We start from the raw sequence: 23,393 nt of genomic DNA, 5'->3' as shown, positions 1-23,393 counted from the left end.
CTGTGATCCGACGGCGATCCTGGCCAGAAACTGGCATATAACTGAAGCAAAATCACTTTTCCCTGGAGCTACAGGCGTGGGAAGGTGCACGGTGTGGAATGAGCAGTGTGTGGATGAATAAGGACGCTAAAGCGAAAGCAAATAGAGTTTGGTGTCGGACGATCGGCATGTCCGTACACCGAAAATGGCGCTGCTGCGGAGATAGAGGCAACAACAGTCGGCGAGCGGGCCCGGCAGCTGAGACAGCAACACGGGAATCCACGCGCCTGAGAGCGCATGATTGGAGCCATTCGCACTGAAGCTGATTGCAACATTGTGACTGGGAGCCGCTGTGAAAAGAAAGGAAAGGCGTTCGCAAGCGGCTACTGTAGCGGTCGGCCCGCGGATGGTAGCGGAGGTACGTGCGAGCAAGAGCCCAAGCCTTAACTCGAGCGGGGTCTCGTGAGGCATGAAACAGACTTGATGCAGCCACGAAGAAACGGGTAGGCTGCTAATGCATTTTGTGGGGGAGAGAGGACGGCTGATAAAAGAAGCACATTGGAAGCAAGATGGCGCCGGCGACGTGCTGAGGACAAAGGATCCAGCAATATGTTGTGTTGCGCTGCAGGTTGGAACCCGGCAGGCATACGAGCGGAGCCGGTTGTGTGCGGACCGCAGTGAATTACTGCACAGAGCAGAGCAGAGCAGATACATTGTATCGGCATGTGTGTACCTGAAGTATTGAATAACGCCGCATGAGGAGGAGGGGCGTGGGGGCGCACACGGCGGGGCCTGCATGCAAGATCTACATGAATAAGCAAAGGCATAGCATGCAAGGTTGGACCTGGCTGCGGACGACACAAGAGTGATTGCTGTGGGCACAAGAAGTGAAGGGAGGAGCACCAGGCGCGCAGACGCCGAGTGATTGTGACAGAGAGACAAAGTGGTCTCTAAGGCGCAGCTGGATGTTTTTTGGGACGTGGGAGGACACAACTCACTCAGAGAAATGGCCAATGGCCATAAACTTTGCAGAGGATCCCCTAAAATAATAGCCCCTAGGCTTTGAGTAATGCTCTGGTGCCGCAGCAAGACAGAGCAACTGGACTGACACACTAGAGGCCAAGCAGTTGAGGCCTATGCAGTTTGTCTTGCCATGATGCAGGCCCCGTGGGCGGTCCCCTCCTTTTTCCTGCGGACCCCCTGGCAGTTGCAGACCGAGGGTCAGTGAAGGAGAAAACAGTTGCCGAGAATCAGAGTTACTAGGAATGCGGCGTGGAATGAATACATGAAGAGAGCTGCTGACCAGCTACTTATAAACAAACACAGTATAGTGGGCCCTGGAGGAGGTTGGGACCTGCACAAAGGACAAAGACTCCAGGGTGTAATGTTATCAGGAGGAAGGAATAAGTAGACCGTGTGCGTGGGCCTTGGTGGCACGCCACTACAAACATTACTACTGGGCGAGACGTGGGAGGACACAGCCCACCTCAAGAACGACCTTGCGTGCTGCCTGGCAGAGTAGCACACGGAAGGCGCCCCAACACAGACCTGAAAAGGGAAACCACAGTGACACTGGAGAGTTGATACACGACATAGTGAGATTGCAGGATGTCGGTGAAAGGGCTGAAGGCCAGGGGCAAGCAACCCACCATAGACACCTTTGCAAAGGCACAGCGGACCCCCTCAAACCCAGCACAAAAGTCGGCAGAGGCGTCGGGGGATGACCCCCCAGAAGGAGAGAACCAACAAGTCCTAGCGGCCATTACGGAATTGAGTGCTCAGTGGGGCACGGTGATGGCGGAACTACAGATAGCCCTATAAAATAGACGCCGTGGGGATTGAAGTTACCTTGCTGCGGCAGGACGTCAGAGCATTGGCGGAAAGAACTAGCGGATTGGAAAGCGCAGTAAAGACGAACACTGATGTAAGCACGAATAATGCGAAGGAGGTCCATGTGCTCAAACAGCAGGTTGCCAACCTTGAAAACAGAGTGGAGGAAGCAGAAGGACGGACGAGACGGAACAACATTCGGGTGGTCGGCCCACCAGAGGGAGAAGAGGGTCAGGACCCCACAGACTACGCGGAGAACATGATCCTGCAGGAAGTGGGAGCGGACAAACTTTCGCAGGGGTTCACGGTGGAGCAAGCACATCGAGCCCTTTTGAGAAAAACCAAGGCCTGGAGCCCCGCCGCGGCCGATAATTGCGAAAATCTTGAATTACAGAGACAGGGAGAAGATTTTGGAGTATTTTCGTAAGGGCGGAACGATTGAAAGAGCCTCCTCCAAGGTAACAGCATACCCCGACTATACTATGTTGGTGCAGAGGCAGCGATATAGTTATGTTGCGGTTAAGAGAAGACTGCGTGCAGCGGATATCAGGTACATGTTGTTGTACCCAGCAAAGTTGAAAGTGCTGCACAAAGGCAGAGCGCTGTTCTTTGACACCCCAGAGGATGCAGCGTTGTGGTTTGATCTACAGGGCTGCCCGGCGCAGAACGAATAACAAGATTCCCAGGAGATAAGTGAAGATACTATGTTATGTACCCCGCGGGGATGGGAGAGAGGGGAGCCCTGGTATAGGGCCTTGAATTACTTGATAGATTCGTGGTAGCCCTTGAACTCTGAGTCTGTGGGACTGGAATATAGTGCGTTAAAATGCAAACGAAAATGAAGTATTGGCAAAGTAACTTTAAACAATTGTGAGCGACCGGACCGCATTTACTCACCCCTGAGATTTAGTAGAAAGGCAGCCAATAGGGCGGCCTCACCCTGCTGAGCCACGAGTATGGTTTTACCAGAAAGGGCTAGATGCGGGGGTGCCTGAGATCCAGGGATGGAGCTGGGCGACAGTTGGGGAGGGTGAAGTGGGGGAAGGGAAGGGAGGAGGGCGGGAGTGGGGAGAGGGTGTTTGGGGTGTTTGTAGTTAAGGGGTGTCTGAATTGGGGAACAAGCCTATATAGACTAGGATGGAGGTGGGAACTGAACTGCACCGGCTGGGGGGGGGGGGGGGATTCTAATGGGTCATGGGGGACCTTAAAATAATGTGGAATGTCAGGGGACTTAATAGCTATCTTAAAAGGAACAAGGTTATGTCGTATTTGCGTAGACAAAAAATAGATATTGCACTGTTGCAGGAGACACACCTGACACGGGACAAGAGAGACGGTGGTGAAGAAATGGAAAGGGGTTGTGGTGGGCTCGACATACTCCGCCTATGCTAGAGGAGTACTCATCTCGGTGGCGCTGCATGTCCCATTCCAACTGTTACAGGAAGTGGCAGAAGTGGATGGGAGGATGGTCATATTGAGGGGACTAGTGGAGAACAGAGAGATAAGCATTGTGAACACATGCCCCCAACCAAAATACGGCGGCATATTTCAGGACTCTGTGCCATAACCTCGGTATATGCATGGGTGGGGCGGTGATCTGGGGGGGGGGGGATTTCAACTGTGTGTTTGACCCCAAGGTGGACAGATCGGATCGGAATCTCGATAGACCTACCCCGGCAGCTAGAGCGCTGCAGACTCTGCTAGACGACTTCGGTCTGGCAGACGTGTGGAGAATGATACACCCCCAAGATAGGCAGTACTCGCACTATTCTGCCCCGCAGCACTTACATACGAGATTAGACTATGTCTTTGCCACGTCGGACGTGGTGATGGAGTGCACTCAAGCAGAATATAAGCCGAGGGTCCTTTTGGACCACTCACCCCTTGCTATTGGGTGGCAATATTGCCACCCGAGGGCAAGGATCCCGACATGGCGCCTTCGGGCAGAGGCACTTAAAGATCCTGTTTTCAGGGAAGATATAAGAGGAGATTATATACTACTTTGAGACAAATACGGGTAGTGTCGATTCAGCATGTTATGGGAAGCCTTCAAGGTGGTGTTGAGAGGGGCAGCTATAGCAAAATCAAAAGGCCTGCAGGGCAGGATTTTGACTGATATACACGAGAGAGAAAAGAAACTGGAGAAGGCATTGAAGGAGGGAGGTGCGGATATGGAACTGGTACTGAAATTGCAGCAAAAATGTGCGGAGCAGTGGGAAAGATTAGGTAACCTCAATTATAAAAAATACATAGAGAGACAGCATGCGGGAGGGGATAAAACAGGAAGGCTTCTGGCGTGGTTATACAAGAGTGAGACTCCCAGACCCACGATTAGAACAATTGTGAGAGAAGATGGTAGTGTAGCTGACTCCCAGGAAGGAGTTAATCAGGAGTTTGCAGAATATTATAGGCTACTATATGGAGATGAGGGGGGTAGTAGCATTGGGGAGATTGCAGAGACCCTGACGGACATAGGACTGCCGAGGATAAGTGTGGAAGAAAGAGAGGAGCTGGACGCACAGATTACCTTGCATGAGTTAGAAAAAGTGGTGAGGCAATTGCCTACCAGTAAGACCCCAGGATCAGACGGGTTCCCGAGTGAATTTTATAAAGTATACAGGGAAGAAGTGCTCCCCCCAATGCTAGAGATGTTAAATGAGGCGTTTGAGGTGGGACGGCTGCCGGAGTCACTCATAGAGGCGATCATAATATCGCTTCCCAAACCTAACAAGCCTGGGCATAGCTGTGGCTCTTACAGACCCTTGTCAATGTTGAACCAGGACAGCAAGATATTGACACCTGTCCTGGCGAACAGAATGCATAGAGTCATTGGTAAGCTAATACACCCCGACCAGACCGGCTATGTCCCGAATAGAAATATAACCCATAATCACAGACGACTTCATCGGGTGGTTGAGTGGGGGAGCAGGAACGAGGGTGAAATGGCAATTGTGTCCTTAGACGCGGTTAAGGCATTTGATTCAGTCAAATGGCCATGGCTGCTTGCCACCTTAGCGGGATACGGAATGGGGCCTGGATACATAAGGTGGGCGAAGATGCTATACAGTGAGCCATTGGCTAGGGTCAAAACAGGATCGGTGATATCCGAAAGAGGGCAATTAAGCAGGGGCACCAGACAAGGGTGCCATTGTCCCCAATGCTCTATATACTAGCCTTAGAGCCCTTAGCAATATACCTTAGGCAACAATATGACACTATAGGAATTGAGGTGGGTGAAGAACGGCATCTGATCTCCTTGTATGCCGATGACGTGTTGCTGTACCTGAGGTATCCATAGGAAAATCTCCAGTACATACTAGAAGTGATGGATAAATATGGTATATAAATAGGTAGTTATAAGGGAATCCCTGTGGGAAGATTGCCGGTGCTACAAACACCATGGGCGGTTGGCACATTTAGGTATCTTGGGATAGACGTGTACCACACGGTTGAAGAGGAGCATAGACACAATACCGAGATAGCCATCAAGAGGATTGAGAAATGTATGACATTCTGGGTGAAGTTGCCCCTAGCAATGATGGGACGAGGGGCAATGCTTAAGATGGTGGTCCTACCCAGGCTCCTGCACTATTTTGGAAACATTCCATATCAGATACCTAGGACATTTTTTACCAAACTGAATAGCATGTGTAGGGACTTCCTTTGGCATGGTACCCGGAACAGAGTGACATTATGGAAGTTGCAGAACTTTTTTGAAAAAGGCGGAAAAAAACTGCCCAATTATGAGGTTTATGATGTAGCGAGCCAATTGCAATATGTAGCGAAATGGCTCTCTGATGAACTAACCCCTGAATCCAGATTGTTTGTGAAACAGGGTGTGTACCTTTACTATTTTGTATTTACCACAGAGTATTCAAGGTAAACAGGCCAAGCAAAGTGTTTGGACTGTGTTCTTGGGTTATTTAGGAGGACAGAACATGTGTTGCCTAGTTTTAGCAATCACGGAATGTATCTACCACTGGGTATATATTACCACAATCTCAATGCACAACTTTTTTACAATTGGTAAAGAAAATAAGAGATACAAGCAATACATAAAAGGTATTTTACTGCTTTGTAAAGTGAGTCGCTAGAAAAAGTCTGTGAGGGCAAATTGAGGGTAATTACCATGTGAAGACAAATTGAAAACAATTAACATGTACAATCAACATGGCGTGAGATAATTTAAGTCCAATATCTCTAAATGAGTCGAGCTTCAACGTTTGTCCGCAAAAAAGGAGACAGTTATGGATGCATGTGTAGTCTTACTAATTATTTAAGTGCATCATAAGTTCCCATACTTGGTGCTCGAAAAACGTTTAGTTAAGAGTTCTTTCATAAAGAGGTCCATAAGTAATGCAGGGTCTTTTGATACAAGATATCTGATCATTAGCCAGGGATTGGCCTGTTAACTGAAGTGATTCGAGAGAGATGTGGATTTTTGTCACGTGACGAGTATCCTTTCCAAATCAGTGGGGACACCAAGCCGTTATTTTACTTGTGAGAGAACTTAGGTGATTGTGCCCCATTTTATCTGAAAGAATTGATCTGGCTTCCCAAGACAGAAATGGAAGGGCGCCCCAGGATGCTGAGGCTCGGGTGGGAAATGTGGTGCCGAGCGTGCCAGATAATGGGGAACTCATTCCCATGCTCTCCGCAGGTACCACTTGTCGCGTTGGCGGGTGGAGATGAGCAGTTAAGGATGACACTTAGGAATCATTGGGAGGCGGTTGGGGTGGTGACTATGGGGGATATCTGGCGGGAGGGGACCATCGTAGACTTTGAAGTGCTGGGGGAGGAGACGCGGTTACACACGGGCCAGTATATTACATATCATAGGATGGTCCAGAGAATCAGGAGAACATGGCCCGAAATGGTACTGGAGGGAGAACCATATTACACAGTAGATATGATATACAATATGATAGAGGGGGGGCATGAGATCTCAAGACTGTATGAGATGATGATGTCCAAGGTCGGGAAGGAGCTAACACAATTGAGACTAGACTGGGAGGCGGAAATGGGAGCCCCGTTAGAGGATGGGATGTGGGAGCGTGCTTTGGGATACCACAAGAGGGTGTCAAGGAATGCGAGACTGAAACAGATACAGCTGTATATTACGCATAGAGCATATATGACGCCAGAAAGGATATCCAGGTTCAAGGATGCTGGGAGACAAGCGTGTCCCAAATGCGATGAAGAAAGGGCCGGCATGCTGCATATGTTCTGGGCATGCCCAGTAATTGAGCGTTTCTGGGATGAAGTAGCACAAAAACTAGAGGAAAAGGGGGTTACGATAGTTGTAAACACAGCTTGGGGTTGCTTGCTAGGGGGGTTCCCCAGATCGCAGAAACTAAAGCATGTTAGTAAATTGAGAGATTTAGCGTATGTGCTTGCAAAAAGAATTGCCATGGGATGGAAGACATGTCATAAGCCACGGGTGGAGGTGTGGTGGAAGGATTTGCAGAAGTGGGCGGAGGCAGAAACCATGGTATGGCAAGAGGCGAGTACTGTAGGTGGAGGAGGAGGAGGAGGCGGGAAGCCTGATGGGATGGAGATCATTGATAGCGGAGTTGTTTGGAACGGTGCAGGACCCAACAGGATCCACAGGTTGTGAGACCCCACCACGCGAGGCAGATACAGAGTGAGTGGAACAAATAGGCTCGTAAAGGGGGTGGGATGGGGGAAGCAGGGACCAGAACAAATCGATGAACATCTGTATTGTTGATGCATGTACTGCTTGTGTGGTTTGTATTGGTTTTGTTTTTTCTTTTTTGTTGTTGTTGAATAAATCAATAAAGTCTTAAAAAAAAAAAAGAAGGAGTCCTGCAGCCGTTTCCAAGATCGACCACAGGATCCAAGACCCCGAAAAGAAGCAAGCACTAAGACCCCCAAAGGACTGCTTCTGAGGGCGACCAGTATTATAAAAGCCAAGTACCAGTGAAGTCCTGCCTCTCTTGCTGTGATCCTTGAAGGCCCTTGTTGGTGCTCTGACCCTTGAACTAGTGGCAACCACCAGTCTGGACCCCTGCATGAGACGCCCACCATTAGAAGCCATCAGACATGCCACGGATCCCCCCACTGTTCTGGTTATCATCCTGAACAGCAGCTCAGGCCTCCAGAGGTCAATGACTAATTGCTGAAGATTATCTCTCCTGTTGCTGCTCTCCTGAACAAAGAGGCATTCTTCACTGCCACCGTTTTTTGCCTGCCGCTGCCTGTATCTGCTGTACCCTCGGGTTCTCCTCTCGTCAGGAACTCCTGTGGCATTGCTGCTCTCCCCTCTTGTCGGACCGTCCTGTTAGAACATCTTTGAAATCGTCCTACTGGAGCATGGAACAGCCCAAAGCAAACAGGACACGGCTTCAGCCTCTGCGCATCCATGGCCCCTGGACACCTTGCATCTCGGCTACTGCAGAAGTCGACCCAGTAACTCAGAATACCCATGGGGTGGTCATCCCGAAAATGTGAGCATGGGGTGGAAGTCTGAATAGCTGTTTTCACCCGCTCCCCTTCCGCCATAGAGAAATCCTCTTGCTAAGTCTCACTTGCCTGGTTGCGATTGGTGGAGTTATGGCCAAAGATTTCACCCCTGCCCACGGGTAATCCTTAGTGTGTGGTATTGGGAAAGTACCCATACAATATTTTTAGTTGCCTTTTTTTTTTTTTAAAAAGCCTCAAGTGCTTTATTCTGTAACTGTACTGAACCTATTGGGTTTGCTCTGGGGGTACTTTCAAGACACTATGTGCCCTACTCAAGTACTTAACTGAGTCCTTAACACCCAGCTGCCAAAAAGTACACCCAGCAAAGGGCCTATAAATGCATTAACAGTGAGAAATGCAGGAAAGCATACTGGCTCACTGTCCAAAATCCCAGCAGCACTGCGCTCGAACAGGGTTTCACCCATATATCCCTTTAAACTCTAATTTCCAAAGACGAGGTATCTCGTCCTTGACATTACTTCTGTAGTGCCAAGGACGAGATTGCCAAGAAAGACAAGCTATCTGTTTTGTGCAATCCCTGAAAAGAAGGGGGTCGCATAAAACAGTAATCCAACCCCCGAGCTATGGGAGGGGAGGTCCCTCCTCACGGCCTGGGGGTTGGATTACCTGCAGTTTCACGTCGGCGTGCGTAATGCATGCCGACATGAAACAAAGTAATTTCACTGCGGCAGCCATTTTCGGCTGCTGCGGTGAAGAGGGAAGGTAAGAGCCCTTTCTCCCTCTCCCTCGATCTCCGGCTTTATTGAAAGTCGGGGATCGAGGGAGGTGTCGTTGGAAAGGGGAGACTCTCCCCTTTCCAACGACCCCTTTTTTGAAAGCATTGCTGGTCGCAGATCGGGTGCAGAGCGCTCGATCCACGGCCAGCAATGCTACTAGACCACCAGGATCTGTTTGTGCTGTGGGGGGGTTTTTACTAGGTATGCGCCCCCTGCGCCTCCCACGCCCCCAAAGCATGGGGCCACACCTATAGAGACCCCTGGGGGCAGGTGGGTGACCATCTGCCCCCAGGTAAAGGGAAAATAAATATGGAAAGGTAATGGAGATTTGGGTGGGGGTCCATAGCCACCAGGCATTTTTTTCATGACATTTTATATGGAAAGGGGGTGGCCCTCTCCCCCCCGCTTCAAGTGGATGGGGGGGCACCTCATGTATCCCTACCTGGGGGCAGAATTCTGGCCCTAGGAAGGGCCATCTGCCACCAGAGAGGACTACATGAGATGCCCCCCCCATCCATTTGGGGGCAGGGGGAAAGAGGGCCACCAGGAAAGTGTGGAAGGCCTCCCAAAGGATGGGGCCTGCCGGTTAGGGCCCCCTTGGGGCAGATGGGTGCCTATCTGCCCCTTAGGAAGAGGCAAAACATTGTTTTTTAAAAGAGAAGAATGGGTGGTTTTGGGGGAGGGGGGCCCACTGGACCACCAGCTGAATTTCCAATGAAATGGGGGTGGCCCTCTCCACCCAACCAAAATGGAGTGGGGGCCAACTCATGCAGCCCTCCCTGGGGGGAGATATCTGCTCCTAGGAAGGGGCACCTGACCCCAGGGAGGGCTGCATGAGATGCCCCCCCTTATCAGCCCCCAGAGAAGACTGCATGAGATGCCCCCCTTCCATTTGGGTTTGGGGGGAGAGGGCCACCACCCTTTACATTACATAATGTGTTACGCTCGCCTGGTATCCACGGGGACGCCACCCAGCCCTGGTTGGAAGATTTGCACTCTCAAACTCTCTCCCGGTCCCTTGGTAATGCCTCTGGTTAAAGATGGGTCTGCAATATAGGAGAGCTGGATTCAATACCAGATTGTCTTTATGTTTTCCCTCCTCCCTTGGCCTCAACTCCTTCCTCCCCCATGGGCCTTCTCCTCACCTTAATATTGTAAAAGGTGGATTCTCCGTCCTGATCCTCATGGCAGGGGCGCATAGATGTGGGGGCGAGCAGCGACCAAATTACTTCACTGGTGCAAGCCCCCCTGTGGGAATACAGGCCTGCTGCGACTCCGTAGGTTTGCTGCTTTACAGTCTTTATATGCAGTTCTTATGTTCTGTTTAGTTTGAATAATAATGTCTTGCTTCTTTCCTTTTAGGTATGGAAAGGTATTTTGGTGTTGTCATGCAGTTTGAAGATGAGCATGGGTCGGTAGGTGAAAGCGCGGTGTGCGCGATGCTGTCCGGTGAGTGATGCGCGGCGCTGTTTTGCCTTTTATATTGCTAACCTGTGTCTTTCCTCTCCTTGCAGGTTGCAATGCTCCTCGCCAAGCGCCGTAATGTTCCAGCAATGATACTGACCAGAAGAGGATTAGCCAGGTAAGAATTGCGTGGTTTTCTTCATTCGAGAGGAAACGTGAGTAAACGCTTACTAATGCTGTCTTTCGTTCTCCTCTTTCCAGGTTATGGTATTCCAGGATGCATGTGGTGCCGGATGATGGAGTTTGTACCTTCAGGTGAGTGGAACTGAAGTCAGCGATGGACTGAAGACAGGATACTGTTCCAGGTAAGTTTCGTAGTGTTCTTTCTCTCTCTGCAGGTCCTTGGTTTCAGGTAAGCTGGCATCAAAGAACTGGACACAGTGAGCGTTACGCTGCCCAAAGCAGAATAACGCAAAGCATGTTCTGCTGTTTGGGTGTGGTTTAAATAGTCTCAGGTAAAGTAGTCCAGGTAAAATAGTCCCAGGCCTGCCACACCCAAAGTAGTCCAGGTAAAGTAGTCCAGGCCTGTCACACCCAAAAGACTAGACCGCATAGCTCAGTTCCTTGTAACTGAGCTATGTGTGTGCCTCCATGTTGGCTGAACCCCCCCCCCACACCCCACCAAGTTAAATAGTCCCAAGTAAATAGTCCCATTCATATGTTGGTCTTCATGATGGTTATGAGCCTGGCACCAAAGGCGCCAGGACTGACTCCAAGAGAGTCTTGGATGAGGTTTTAAGGCCTTTGATCTGGCTCTAACTGGAAGGCTGTCTTTCCAGTGAGGGCCAGGGGCAAGGGTCATGACAAATTCCCCTCCGCCCCCCTAAAATGCATCCTACTATTTACACATTTTTTGTTTCCCCGACTTCCCTTGGGGCAGATGGGCACATTAATGTGCCAATCTGGAGATGCCCCCCCTCTGTTTGGGGTTTGGGGGGGGGGGGGAGGAAGAGCCACTACAAAACATGGGACAGGCCCCCAATGGATGAGGCAGTAGGTTTTGGGCACTCTGGGGGCAGATTGGCTTGGCGCACTAATGTGCCCATCTGCACCAAGGAAAGTTGGGTAAACAAAAACAAAAATTGAAAATGGTAGGCTGTATTTTAGGGGGGGCTGAGGGGCACCTTAAACCACTGGGGAATTTTGTAATGGAAGGGGGGTGGCCCCCACCCACAATGGAGTGGGGGCCATCTCATGCAGCCCTCCCTGGGGGCAGATATCAGATCCTAGGAAGGGGCACCTGACCCCAGGTAGGGCTGCATGAGATGCCCCCCCCCCATGTGGGGTGGGGGAGAGGGCCACCCCCCTTTACATTACATAATTTCCCAGTGGTTTAGGGTGCCCCTCCAACCCCCCCTAAAATACATCCTACCATTTTCTATTTTTGTCTTTGTTTACCCAACTTCCCTTGGCGCAGATGGGCACATTAGTGTGTCAATCTGCCCTCAGGGTGCCCAAAACCTACTGCCCCATCCTCTGGGGGGCCTCTCCCACGTTTTGAAGGGGCAAATGTGTTTTTGCTGGGGGCTGAGGTTCAGTAGACCACCAGGGATGGCTTGAAAGGGGGACCGTGATCGGAGAGTGGCGATGATTTGTTTTTGCTGAGGTGACCGTAGGTAACAAATGTTTTTTGTTTCGTTTACAGCTTTTTCTACGCGAGCAGCTGCAACGTTATGCGAGGACTGTTTTTTATTATTCTATGGGCAAGGCCCACTGTCAGTTGGGTGGGTGAGACTGGGGCTTGATTGTTGGTGGTCTGGGCGGCAACAGGCAGTCTGTGGAGATATTTTGGTGGGCTGGGACACAATTTGCCCCCCATGCCAGCAGAACATTGGTGTTTCCCTGGGAGCGGATGTCTCCCATGTGGGTTGACCGTCTGCAAGGCCAGGCTGCACCTCTGCCTGTACTATGTTACAGATGTCACCTTCTGGGAGGACTGGGGAACCTGCCGGGGCTCCCTGGGACTGCTGCTGCACTTGGGGATGGTCAACCCACATGGCCGGGTACGTGATCCCCCAACCATCCTGGCATTCTGGCTGGCCTGCGGTACAGCTTCTCCCTCTGGGAAAGGACAGGGAATGTCCTGGGCCTCCCGGGAACCACCGCTGGCTTGGGGACGTTAAACCCACACTGGGAGTCAGCCGCCCAAGGCCAGGGATATGACCCCCTACCACACTGGAGCTCTGGCCGGGTTGTGTTACACCTTCTCCCCTCTGGGAAAGGACAGGGACCCTGCCAAGGCTCCCTGGGACTGCCGCTGTACTGGAGGATGGTCAACCCACATGGGAGACAGCAGCCCACGGCCGGGGACATTACCCCCGACTTTCCCGGAGCTCTGGCTGGCCAGCGTTACAGCTTCTCCCTCTGGGAAAGGTCGGGGACCCTGCCGGAGCTCCCTGAAACCGTTGCTGGGCTTGGGGACAGTGAAACCACATGGGAGACAGCCGCCCAAGGCCAGGGACATCAGCTCCGACCATCCTGGAGCACGGGCTGGGTTGCGATAAGGAATTTCCCTTGGAGGAGGGAAGGGGACCCTGCCAGGGTTCCCTGGAGCTGCCGCTGTGCTTGGGGACAGTACACCCACATGGCAAACTGACATCCAAGGCCGGGGACATCAACTCCAACCGTCCTGGAGTTCTGGCTGGGCTGCGTTACAGCTTTTCCCTTCAGGGAGGTAGTGGCACAATGCTGGGACTCCCTGGTGGGGGAAAAGCTGTAACATAGGCCAGCCAGAACTCCAGGGGGGTAGGGGGGTTATATCCCTGGCCTTGGGCGGCTGACTCCCAGTGTGGGTTGAACGTCCCCAGGCCCAGCGGTGGTTCCCGGGATGCCCGGGACATTCCCTGTCCTTTCCCAGAGGGAGAAGCTGTAACACAGGCCAGCCACAATACCAGGATGGTTGGGGATCACGTATCTGGCCTTGGCCACCGTCTACCATGTTGGTTGACCATCCCCAAGTGCAGCGGCAGTCCCAGGGAGCCTCGGCAGGGTCCCTGTCCTTTCAAAGAGGGGAGAAGCTGTAACGCAAGCCAGCCAGATCTCCATGGTGGCAGGGGATGATGACTCTGGCCTTGGGTGGCAGACTCCCAGTGTGGGTTGAACGTCCCCAAGCCCAGCGTTGGTTCTAGGGAGGCCCGGGACATTCCCCATTCTTTCCTGGAGGGAGAAGCTGTAACGCAGGCTTGCCAGAGCTCCAGCAAGTCGGGGGTAATGTCCCTGGCCTTGGGCACCCATCTCCCATGTAGGTCTTTGCCGGGTCTTGTGGGTAATACATTTTGGGATGATCTGCTCAAGTCAGGCCTCTGGGGATTCCCATGGGTGTCCTCTTTTCATAAATGCATGGGGTTCGCCGTTTTCCTTGGTGGCTTTGACACAGCAGGTAATAGGTTGTCCGCATGATCAAAAATCCTGAAAATCTGCTGTGCTGAAAGGCTTGGGGTTACCAGTGTTTTCGGCTTCTCCTTTTGCGGCCAGGTAGGTGCACCCACAAATGTGAGGTACCGTTTTCACCAGGACACCTGTGGGAACGTGGGAAGGTACAACATGCTGTTTGTGTGGTTTTCATAACATTTCAACCCATTTGCTGCTGCCCTTTGTCACACAACCCTTTCATTTCCCAAATGTGACCTACATTTAGTCACTGCTTTAGCCACTATACACTTTTGTAACCTGCACAAGTCACCTACCCTTCAAAAGGTCTGCCTGTGCTCTTTCAGAAAATGTATGCTAGCCCTTCCTCACCACACATTCTAAGTACGTCTGTTTAAAACTCCTGTGTACCTCAGGATCGGATGGTGTCCGCAATGCCCAAGACTCTAAGACCTGCAATGATCCCGGGGAGACATAATGAGGCCACATGGCGCAACGGAAATCCTGAGGCGGCACCGAGGGAGTGGGGGAGAGAAGGTGGGGGAACATTGGGATTGTTTTGTTTGTTGAAGAATTAAATAAAAAGGCAATAAAAAAATAAAAAAAACTCCTTGTCCCAAAGCTCTGTTTTTGGCTTGTGGTATGGCTTGTTTTGTGAATCATTACAAAAAATGTGTGATTTCCTAACTGGAAGAGTTGGGGGAATGTAACGGAGCATTGTTTTCCTCAAAATTTACAGAAGCCACTGTCGTACTGGGCCAACTATGTCCACCACATACATTTTTTTTCAGTCATTTTCCTGATTTTTCCCCAAACTATGGAATTTTCTCCCTACATAGTTGTTGCCGGACCTGCGCAAATCACACCTTCCTAAACTTGGAATTTTGTCTACTTTTCATAAATGTATGCCTTTCTGTCCCCCAATTTAGCTTTCCTACCCTTTTCTTCCATTACGTCCATGCATGTCCTATTGCAAAAAAAGGCCAAAATCACCTACCTTTCACAAAATGGTTGGTAACCATATCAAAATACGTTTTTCTCGATTCCACTCAACCTGTTCTTGAAAGTCAAGAAAACGGGGAATTCAGCACAGCAAACCATTTGTTCATAGCTCTTACATGGAACAAATCACAGGCTTCTTTGTACATCATTTTATTGGCATTTTTTGAAAAACCCCAAAATGTTCTTGCTTTTTGGTTATTTTCTCTCACCCCCCTACAGCAATCTAGGATTCCCAGGTGGCGTTACGACCGCCTATATGTGGGGAAAAAAGGGGCCTAATTTGGCCGAGATATTTCATGTAACAAAAAAGTTACAAGGCATTGAATGGTGACACCAAAATCACCCAAAAAAGGCCTTGGCCTTGTGGGGAAATATGGCAGTTGAGGGGTTAAATGAAAGGGCTGGCTTGGCCAGCACACCAATGCCATTAGGGGATTTAAAACAAAGGTTTGGGAGGCCAGTCATGTTAGGTTGGCCTACAAAACCATGTCCCACCCAGGCTGACCCCCACAGTAAGTGTAGTGGCTGGTCCAGGGCGAGAAACTGGTCTACACCAGTCCAAACAACTTTGGAGGCTGCCATCTTGGGCTCACAAAGAGCCCATGTGGGCAGAACTGCCATTTTAAAGCCTGCCTCGTAGTTTACCTGAACAAAGGAAGTCCCTAAAACAAAATGGCAGAAAACAAGATTTTACCAAAAACCCATTGGTACCCCAACGGCTACAAAAAAAGTGTACACTGGAGCACCAATGCGGTAAAATGGCTTGCACCCTAGGCGAAGCCACAACAAAAGCCTAGCTGCCCCAACCTACTCCCTAAAACCTGTGCAGGGTGATAAACTCATCCTAGGGCAAAAATGGGGAACCTGAGAGGCACTCTAGACCTAGCCGCTTTAGGGGGTGACCCAATACCACATACCTTAACTAAGGTAAAAAGGGTTGCAACGGCAGAGGGACTTCAGAAGAAGTTCCTCTGGCCACCAAAAAGAAATCGGAGAACCAAAAAAAAATAATAATAAAGAAAAAAGAAAATGATTGAGGGGACCTAAAACATTGGTCTCAGAATCCCACAAAATAGGAATGATGACTTAATAGTTACAAAGTAAATCAACCCGATGAGACGGAGATCAAATGCTGAGGCCAGCAGCACGTCCATCTTCAGTTACCATTTTGTCATCAATATTTATGATTGTTTACGTCTGTCCAGGGTGCACAACATGCTTGAAACTTCCATGGTATGGGTGGCCTTTCTAATGTTAGGATATGAATTGTAATAAAAAAAAGTTAAACAAACAAAAACATCTAAAAAAGAGTTAAACAAAAAAACATCTAAAGACCGGGCAGAGGTTTAGAACTTCCAGAAGTTTGCAAAAAAATCTGAGAATTATAGAAATGCTCCTAACTGTTCCGTTACAGTTATGATAGAGTGACAATTGAATGCAGTCAATGTAAAACTTTTTTTTTTAAATGGATAGTTAATGAATTACCAGTGACCCTGTCCGCAATGGGACAGTTCATACATGATAAGAAACATTTTCATGTGTGCACATCAGTGAATCAAACCTAAAAACAGACCAGATGGGCTATGCGGAAAACACAAAATGGGGTTTGAGCAATTTAACCCCTTAAATGCTGAGCTCTATGCAAGTGTTGCAAATAGGACGAGCATATGCGTCCTTAGCATACATTCTATTACTCTCAATTCTGTTGCTTCTCGATTAAAAGATTTGCTTCAGATTCCAACAAAGTAATTTTTGGAATTTAGGAAATTTAGTAAATTTAGGGCCATCCAGCAGATTACTGTCCAGGTTGGAGGATGTTCTTGCTTCCCCTAGCTTCTGCAACTATGAATTTACGTTGCTCACAGATTTTAATACCAGATTGATAGCAAAGATCGCTTAGACTCATCAAGACTGCCATCAAGATCTAGCTAGTTGCAATTCCTTACAGCCCATGGTTACCTTGGCTTCTAATACCAGAGGACACTCCCTCGACGTAATCTTTGCTCGCAGCTTAGCCCTGTCTATTAACTCCACACTTCCCGTACCCTGGAGCAATCATTGTATTCAACACTTTCCCCTAAAAACGACCTTTTTATAACTGATCTAGAGTCACCACCCCTTTCAATAGAACTCGATCAAAAAATGCTCTTTTGGACATTAGCTCTACACATTTTGCCACGTTCTTCCCCTGATGCTCTCCTGATTGGCAGACCAATTCATATTTTGATGAATGCCTAGCCTTTTTTCAAACTAGTATTGGTCAAATTTCTATTTACCCTATAGAAAACTATCTAATCCAACTCGGGGTCTTAAGTTACTCAAGCAACAGTACAGAAAGAAAGAAAAACGATGGCATAAAACTATAAACCTGAGCGAATCACAAAATCTTTGCACTGCTCTCCCTGCATATAAAAAAGCCATTCTGAAAGCCAAAAGTTATTTTTTACATATTACATACTCCTAGTAATATGGTTATCAATAGGCCTGTCACACTTTTTTTCTATTGTCTGGACATTCACTCTTCTCCTCCAAGTCAGCAAATTTGTCCTACAACTGACTTGGTGAATTAATTTAATAACTTATTTCTCAATCAAATTAACACGATTCACAATAATCTACTCAGTGAGACAGCATCTGATGAGTCTACTGTCGTTCCCATTGATCCTTCTCCCCCGTACCTTTACTTTTCAAGAAGTTACGAGGGAAGATATTTTCATATTACTCTCATCACTGTATGGGAGGATAGGTCCAGGAGACCCCCCTCCCCTGCATGACCCCACCTTGTGAGGTTCGTGGCTCGTCAGGGGCCCCCCTGTGAGCAGGGCCCATGTGACGCGGTGACTACTGATCGACACACAGGACTGATCATGCTGTACCATGGACACCATTTTGGAAAACATCAGGACTCCATTTTAGATACTGACAACCTGAAACCCAACGAGACAGCCTGCCTGCGAATGCTGCAGCTTGGCCCCCACTCACAGAGAGCCAGGCCCTTCCCCTGGAGCCTCCACTCCATGGCAGATCCGCTGAAGGCCCGTTCTCACAAGCAACCAGACACGAACAAGTATCAGAACAAACACTGTATCATTTACCTTCTGCATTACATCACTGTCCCTGAAGTGACCTGATTCGCGGTTCAAGTCTGGAAAATAACAGAAAACCATCTTAACAGAACAGGCCTCGACCCTGCATCTAACCTAACCCGTAACATGTAAAATATATGATGTCAATACCCACTTTGTATGAACCCTTGTCAATGTTCAAACACACTCCAATGCCTGATGGTTTACAAAGGTTGCTATATCAAATATAAACACTCATGTTTAACAAAGAACTAATTCATGCGTTTTGGTAAAACTAGCATGGTTTTAGCCCATATATGGTACCATGTGGAATGAAAAAGGAAGTGATACTGACCACCTAGGGGTAACTAACAAATGCTGCTAAGTACAAAGGAAGGCAAACGGAGCATTACTGCAAGCATGTGTGTGTGTATTTATGTGCATAGAGGGACACGTTTAAATGTATAAACCAGAATGAAAATCTATTATCGTCTCTGAATATATTGCTCCCTCGCTTCTCAGTACACCATCAAACCTAATGCTACCTCATGTGTTATTCAGCTACTACAGTGTGACATTGCTAAAAACATAATCGTCCAATGTTTTAATGATGTATGAAACAATGCCAAATCAATGTAGACAGATATAAAATAATATACGAATGTATAGATGGTAGAAATGTGTGATCGTTTTTTATGTTACCAACTTTATTAATCATCTCCTTGTTTTACATAGTGTACAGCATAAGCACAGAGAATTGCTCTCACACACACACACACACACACACACACACACACACCCCCCCCCCCCCCAAGGCCATCTCCCCTCCCACCAAGGCACGCCAGGACAAGCTGGTGTGCGAGCAGCACAGCCTCGCCTCCCCCCATTCTGCTGGACCCGTTTCAAGTATTCGCCTCCCCATGTGTCAGACAGCCATGGTCGGCCAAATGAATTATTTACAACCCGGTCCTAAAACCCCACGCCCCAAGGGGCCAGAGGTACACCCTCGCTGGTCCAGTGGCCCTCCGGCTCACCCTAAGTTAATGGGCCTTGGGAATAAGATATTCAACCCTGTACTAACACATAAAGTAATTCTTCACTACATCAAACGAGACCAGAATGACTGTGCAGCCCACCCCATGCCCTCAGACCAGACCCCCAGGTTTATGACACCCGGCCAACAGGTCAGAAGTAACAGTGTTTTGATGTATTGGTAAAGCCTCACATTATATGTATTCCTCCTGTGTCTTATTAACCTTTAGAGTAACCTATTGCAGGATTTAAAGGACAACCGGAATTATCTAAACAAATGAATGTTGTGTGTGTGGCCACAAGGGCAGAAAGTCAGGGCACCCGTCCATCAACAACACTGACCGCCCTGGCCTGGCAGCCCCACCCCGATGAGCCTAGCTGACCTATCCGCCCCACTTGGCACCACGCTGATGTCCACCAACCACAGAGCGGCTCGTCACAACTGCACCTATAGTTAGTCGACGCCACCCAATCCCCAAGATTATGTGCCCCCTATAGTGTGTAGGTTTCTATGACAAAATTTTGTAATAAATAAGACTGTCTTTGCTATGTCAGACAGAGCGCTCTCGGGGCTTGCAGAGTCCTTTGCATGCCCTATTCGATTAGATAAAGAATCTTTTACTTTTACTTGCACTTGGTCCTAGCCTCATTCCCTTTTCGTTGCATCTATTATTGCCGCTCATTGCGGTGTGGGTAATGCCTTTTGGGGGATGCTTGCCTTCATCACTTAAACCCACATGATCACAAATTGATTTACTACCAGCATTTCCGGCCCAGGCTGGCCCCTGAGCTTGCTAATTATGTCACCTTTTTTTTACCAATCTCTCAGTCAAGGAAGGCGTTTTCTCTTTTGGCCTCAAAGGTGCTCTTATTACCGCTCTATTGAAAAAACCTCACCTGGACCCCACCGGCCTCAACAATTATCTCCCCATAGCAGGTCTACCTTGAATGGCTAAAATCTTAGAGAAGACTGTTACCCAACAACATACACTTTTTATTATGAAGAATCATATACTTCATGATTTCCAATCAGGCTTTCGGCACAATCATGGTACAGAAACAGCCTTGTTCGCTGTCTGGGACGACTTACTCTACCACCCGGACCATGGTCACTTGTCTTTTAGTTATGTTGGATCTCTCTGCCGCTTTTGATACGGTGGACCTCTATCTTACTATCCCATCTTTCAATGAAACAAATTTACAATGGTTCAAGAGCTTCCTAGCAGGACGAACACAAACTGTTAGACTGGGTTCCTTTGTCTCATCCCCTCAAACAGTAACATGCAGTGTCCCCCAGGGCTCATCCTTGTCACCTATCCATTTTAATATTTATATTCTCCCTCTCATGTCCATCATCACCAGGTTGAACATCCATTTCCACTCGTAAGCAGACGACATTCAGCTTGTCATTAAGGTTTCAGGTTTGAATGCTTCGTTCAGCCAGCTTCAGCTATGTCTTGATCAAATTAAGACCTGGCTTGCCAAGAACAATCTTCAGCTGAACGCTTCCAAAACGGAAGCTATGTTTCTTGGTCCCAAACACCTTTTACAAAACCCAAACCGATGCCCGCTACCTCCCTCTTTGTTCGGCCTTCCAACTACTCTGACTACTAAAGTGAAAAAATCTTGGGGTTCTTTTAGACCGTGCAAAGTCCTTCTCTAATCAAGTTAATGCCAGTGTCAGGCACCCTTTTTTACTATTCGACTGTTTCGACACATTATTCCTTATATCCCACACAGTGAGCATGCTCATGTGGTTGGTGCACAGGTCAATACAAGACTACTCAAATGCCCCGTACACAGGGCCTTCCTCCTAAATACCTAGTTCATCATCTTCAAGTTGCCCAAAATGCGGCGGTTCATCTAGTCTGTAAACTCCTGCAAGACTCATCCATTTCTCTTGCAAGCTGCAGCCTTCACTGGCTCCTCGTGAAAACCCACATTACGTTCAAGATGCTTTGTTTGGTGTTCAAATGTGTGCATGGATCGGATCCATTTTACCTTGTTGAGCAAATTGTACTCTTCCAACCACTGCGTTCCTTCGATCACCAACTTTTTGCATCCTATCCATGCCAGTCACCATTCCACCAGAGGCGACAAGACATTTTTCTGTTCTTGGTCCTAAGCTCTGGAATGGTCTCACTCTCTCACTGCACCCTCTGGATTCTCTCCAGACTTTTTGTAAACATTTGAAAACGTTCCTTTTTTCCTAGCTTGACTACTATAGGAGCCTTAGCATCAAGCAGTTTCCTGACGCTTGCATGAGAACTCCACTTGTCGTTCCATCTGCGCCTCGATGCAGTTTCGTCTGCCGGTTACACCCTCCAGTGCGTCGTGCATTATAAATTCCAAAATAGAAATAAAAAGTAATACAAAGTGTGATATTTATGGCCCTTGTGTCACTGGTTCCCAGGCTACCGAGCATGTCCATTTTGCAGGGTTTTGCTACTTTGCATAGCACATCACAGAAACAGGCAGAATCTGCAGTAATGAAAAGAGGGGGGATGAATTATAGGCACTGAGTTAGGGCCCCTGCTACCATGTGCTTCTTCCCCCAATTTGATGACTGACTTATGCTTTCTTTCTGTGAATACAAAGATCTGAGTGGGTAGGAAAAGAAAGCCGGCATTTGGTCCTAAAAGGCACCTACAGTGACTGTATGGAAAAGTCAAGGGCGCACAGTTTGCTGAAGAATTGGTGTTGTCAAATGTTATGTTGCTGGGATTTACATTGCACTCTGCTGTCATTTACAAAGTCTCCAGGAACTATTGCGGATCTGAAAGAGGAAGGGCCGGGTTAAGATAGTGTGGAGAGAGACAACATGCAGGATTAGCTTTGCTATTGTGTTGATGCATGCAGACGGAAGTCCCTGAACCTTGTGTGCACTTTGAGTTTTACAGCCCCAGGACTTTGCGAAGTACAAGAAAATGAGGAGTCCCAACACAGAATGGTGTGAACCAGCTACAGAACTGCAACACCCAGAACTTCAAGAGGACAGTCGCAGTGACCAACAAATCGGAACCGAATAGGCCGACCAGCTCAAGGGAGGAAGGCACCTTGGAAGGAATCCCCTGTCGAACAGACAGAGCTTTGCCTTACATAGTGGGCTTGGGCAATTGCTGTTGCAACAACAGCCTTAGGCATCCCTCTGTAGCCTCTCCAGCGTCACTTTCTTGGTTCCAGTGGTCAATTTGTTGAATATCTCCAGAACCCATCTTGATACACAGACACATGGGCTTGACGTGACACCGGCCCACTTACAAGAGTACCTTTAAATTAAAACTCTGAAGGTTATCTAATCCAGCATAACCAGCTCAGCCACAGTCCTGATATCCCCCTGGTTTGGTATGTGTACTGGGGTTGTCTGCAGGACTTTACCCAGGCTAAAACAGTTTTAAGCATACAAAGGCTACTTCCCCAACTCTTGGCACATCCTATGAAGAGAATGGCAATGCATGGCCATTTCCTACCCCTGCCTAGGAGGAGGACAACTAACAGAGACAGTGATCCAAAAAGACAAGGCTTTAACAATAAGGCAAGTCATTCTGGCCACTGTTGCGACTACCCTGCAGTAAAAAAGAAATGGTGCACGAACAGCTCAAAAGGTTTAGAAATAAGGTACTACTGCCACCAGCCTGTCTGGCCTACACTGGGTATGCACACAATATCAAAAAAGGAAAGGGGCAGCATCCATACAAATGATGTAAATAGTCTGGGGTGGATGACTTGTGTTTAGGATTGACACAGGCATGGTCAAATGAAGTAGCAATGGTACTGTAGCCTGACCCTGTAGGTATGGTCTGGTAAAGAACTTAGAATGAATTTAGCTGCAAATAACAGGGTTAGAATACATATCCAACTGGCAGTTTCCTAAAGGCTAAGAACCCCTCGGCTGGATGCAAGTAGAAGCCACCATGAACCCACCTTCCCGTACAGCTCTTTGTGAGCTCCTGTTTCAATTTGAACAAGGGCTCCAGTCACCAGCTCCCCTGTTTCCTCCTCTTGTCGCTCTTCGCCGGGTTTGGGGGGCCGTCTATATTTATTGGGCTCCAAATCTTTCACTGCAGACCGGTCAGCCCCTAGGCCTAGACCCTTTGGCCGTAGCTGGTGTTCCAAGGGCTTCACATCTCTTGAAAACAAAAACATTAAAGTAATTAGTTCCCCTTCACCTTCCAATCATGAATCTTATTTCACAAGAGTTTTAAAAGAATTAAATTCCAGATCTGAAGAACCCCAATACATGCTTATCATTAATAACACTGCGGTGAAGTGCTACCCAAACACAGTGTCTGCTAGCAGAAAAACCTTTTTCTTGAGGGTTTCTGGAAGTGTTGAGCCTTTGAAGCATAGTGAATGAATGGCAGAGATACATAGGATGTTGGGCTCAACATTTGACATTACCATCCATTCCATTCAGCCTCCATAGCAGTTT

At 48.5% G+C, this 23,393-nt stretch overlaps 1 protein-coding gene across 1 annotated transcript in view; it reads right to left on the bottom strand.

The window, feature by feature from the left end:
- Window positions 1-23,393, bottom strand: part of GPKOW (G-patch domain and KOW motifs) — a 458,842-nt gene that overhangs the window by 296,122 nt on the left and 139,327 nt on the right. The window contains exon 5 of the mRNA XM_069645285.1: window positions 22,886-23,090. Within this exon, the coding sequence (XP_069501386.1) occupies window positions 22,886-23,090 (205 nt within the window). The remainder of the gene's footprint in view (window positions 1-22,885; window positions 23,091-23,393) is intronic.

The sequence above is a fragment of the Ambystoma mexicanum genome, chromosome 2p (assembly GCF_040938575.1).
Source record: "Ambystoma mexicanum isolate Mex_15411 chromosome 2p, UKY_AmexF1_1, whole genome shotgun sequence".
NCBI classification, from domain to species: Eukaryota; Metazoa; Chordata; class Amphibia; order Caudata; family Ambystomatidae; genus Ambystoma; species Ambystoma mexicanum.
This window is presented reverse-complemented; position numbering and strand designations above follow the sequence as displayed.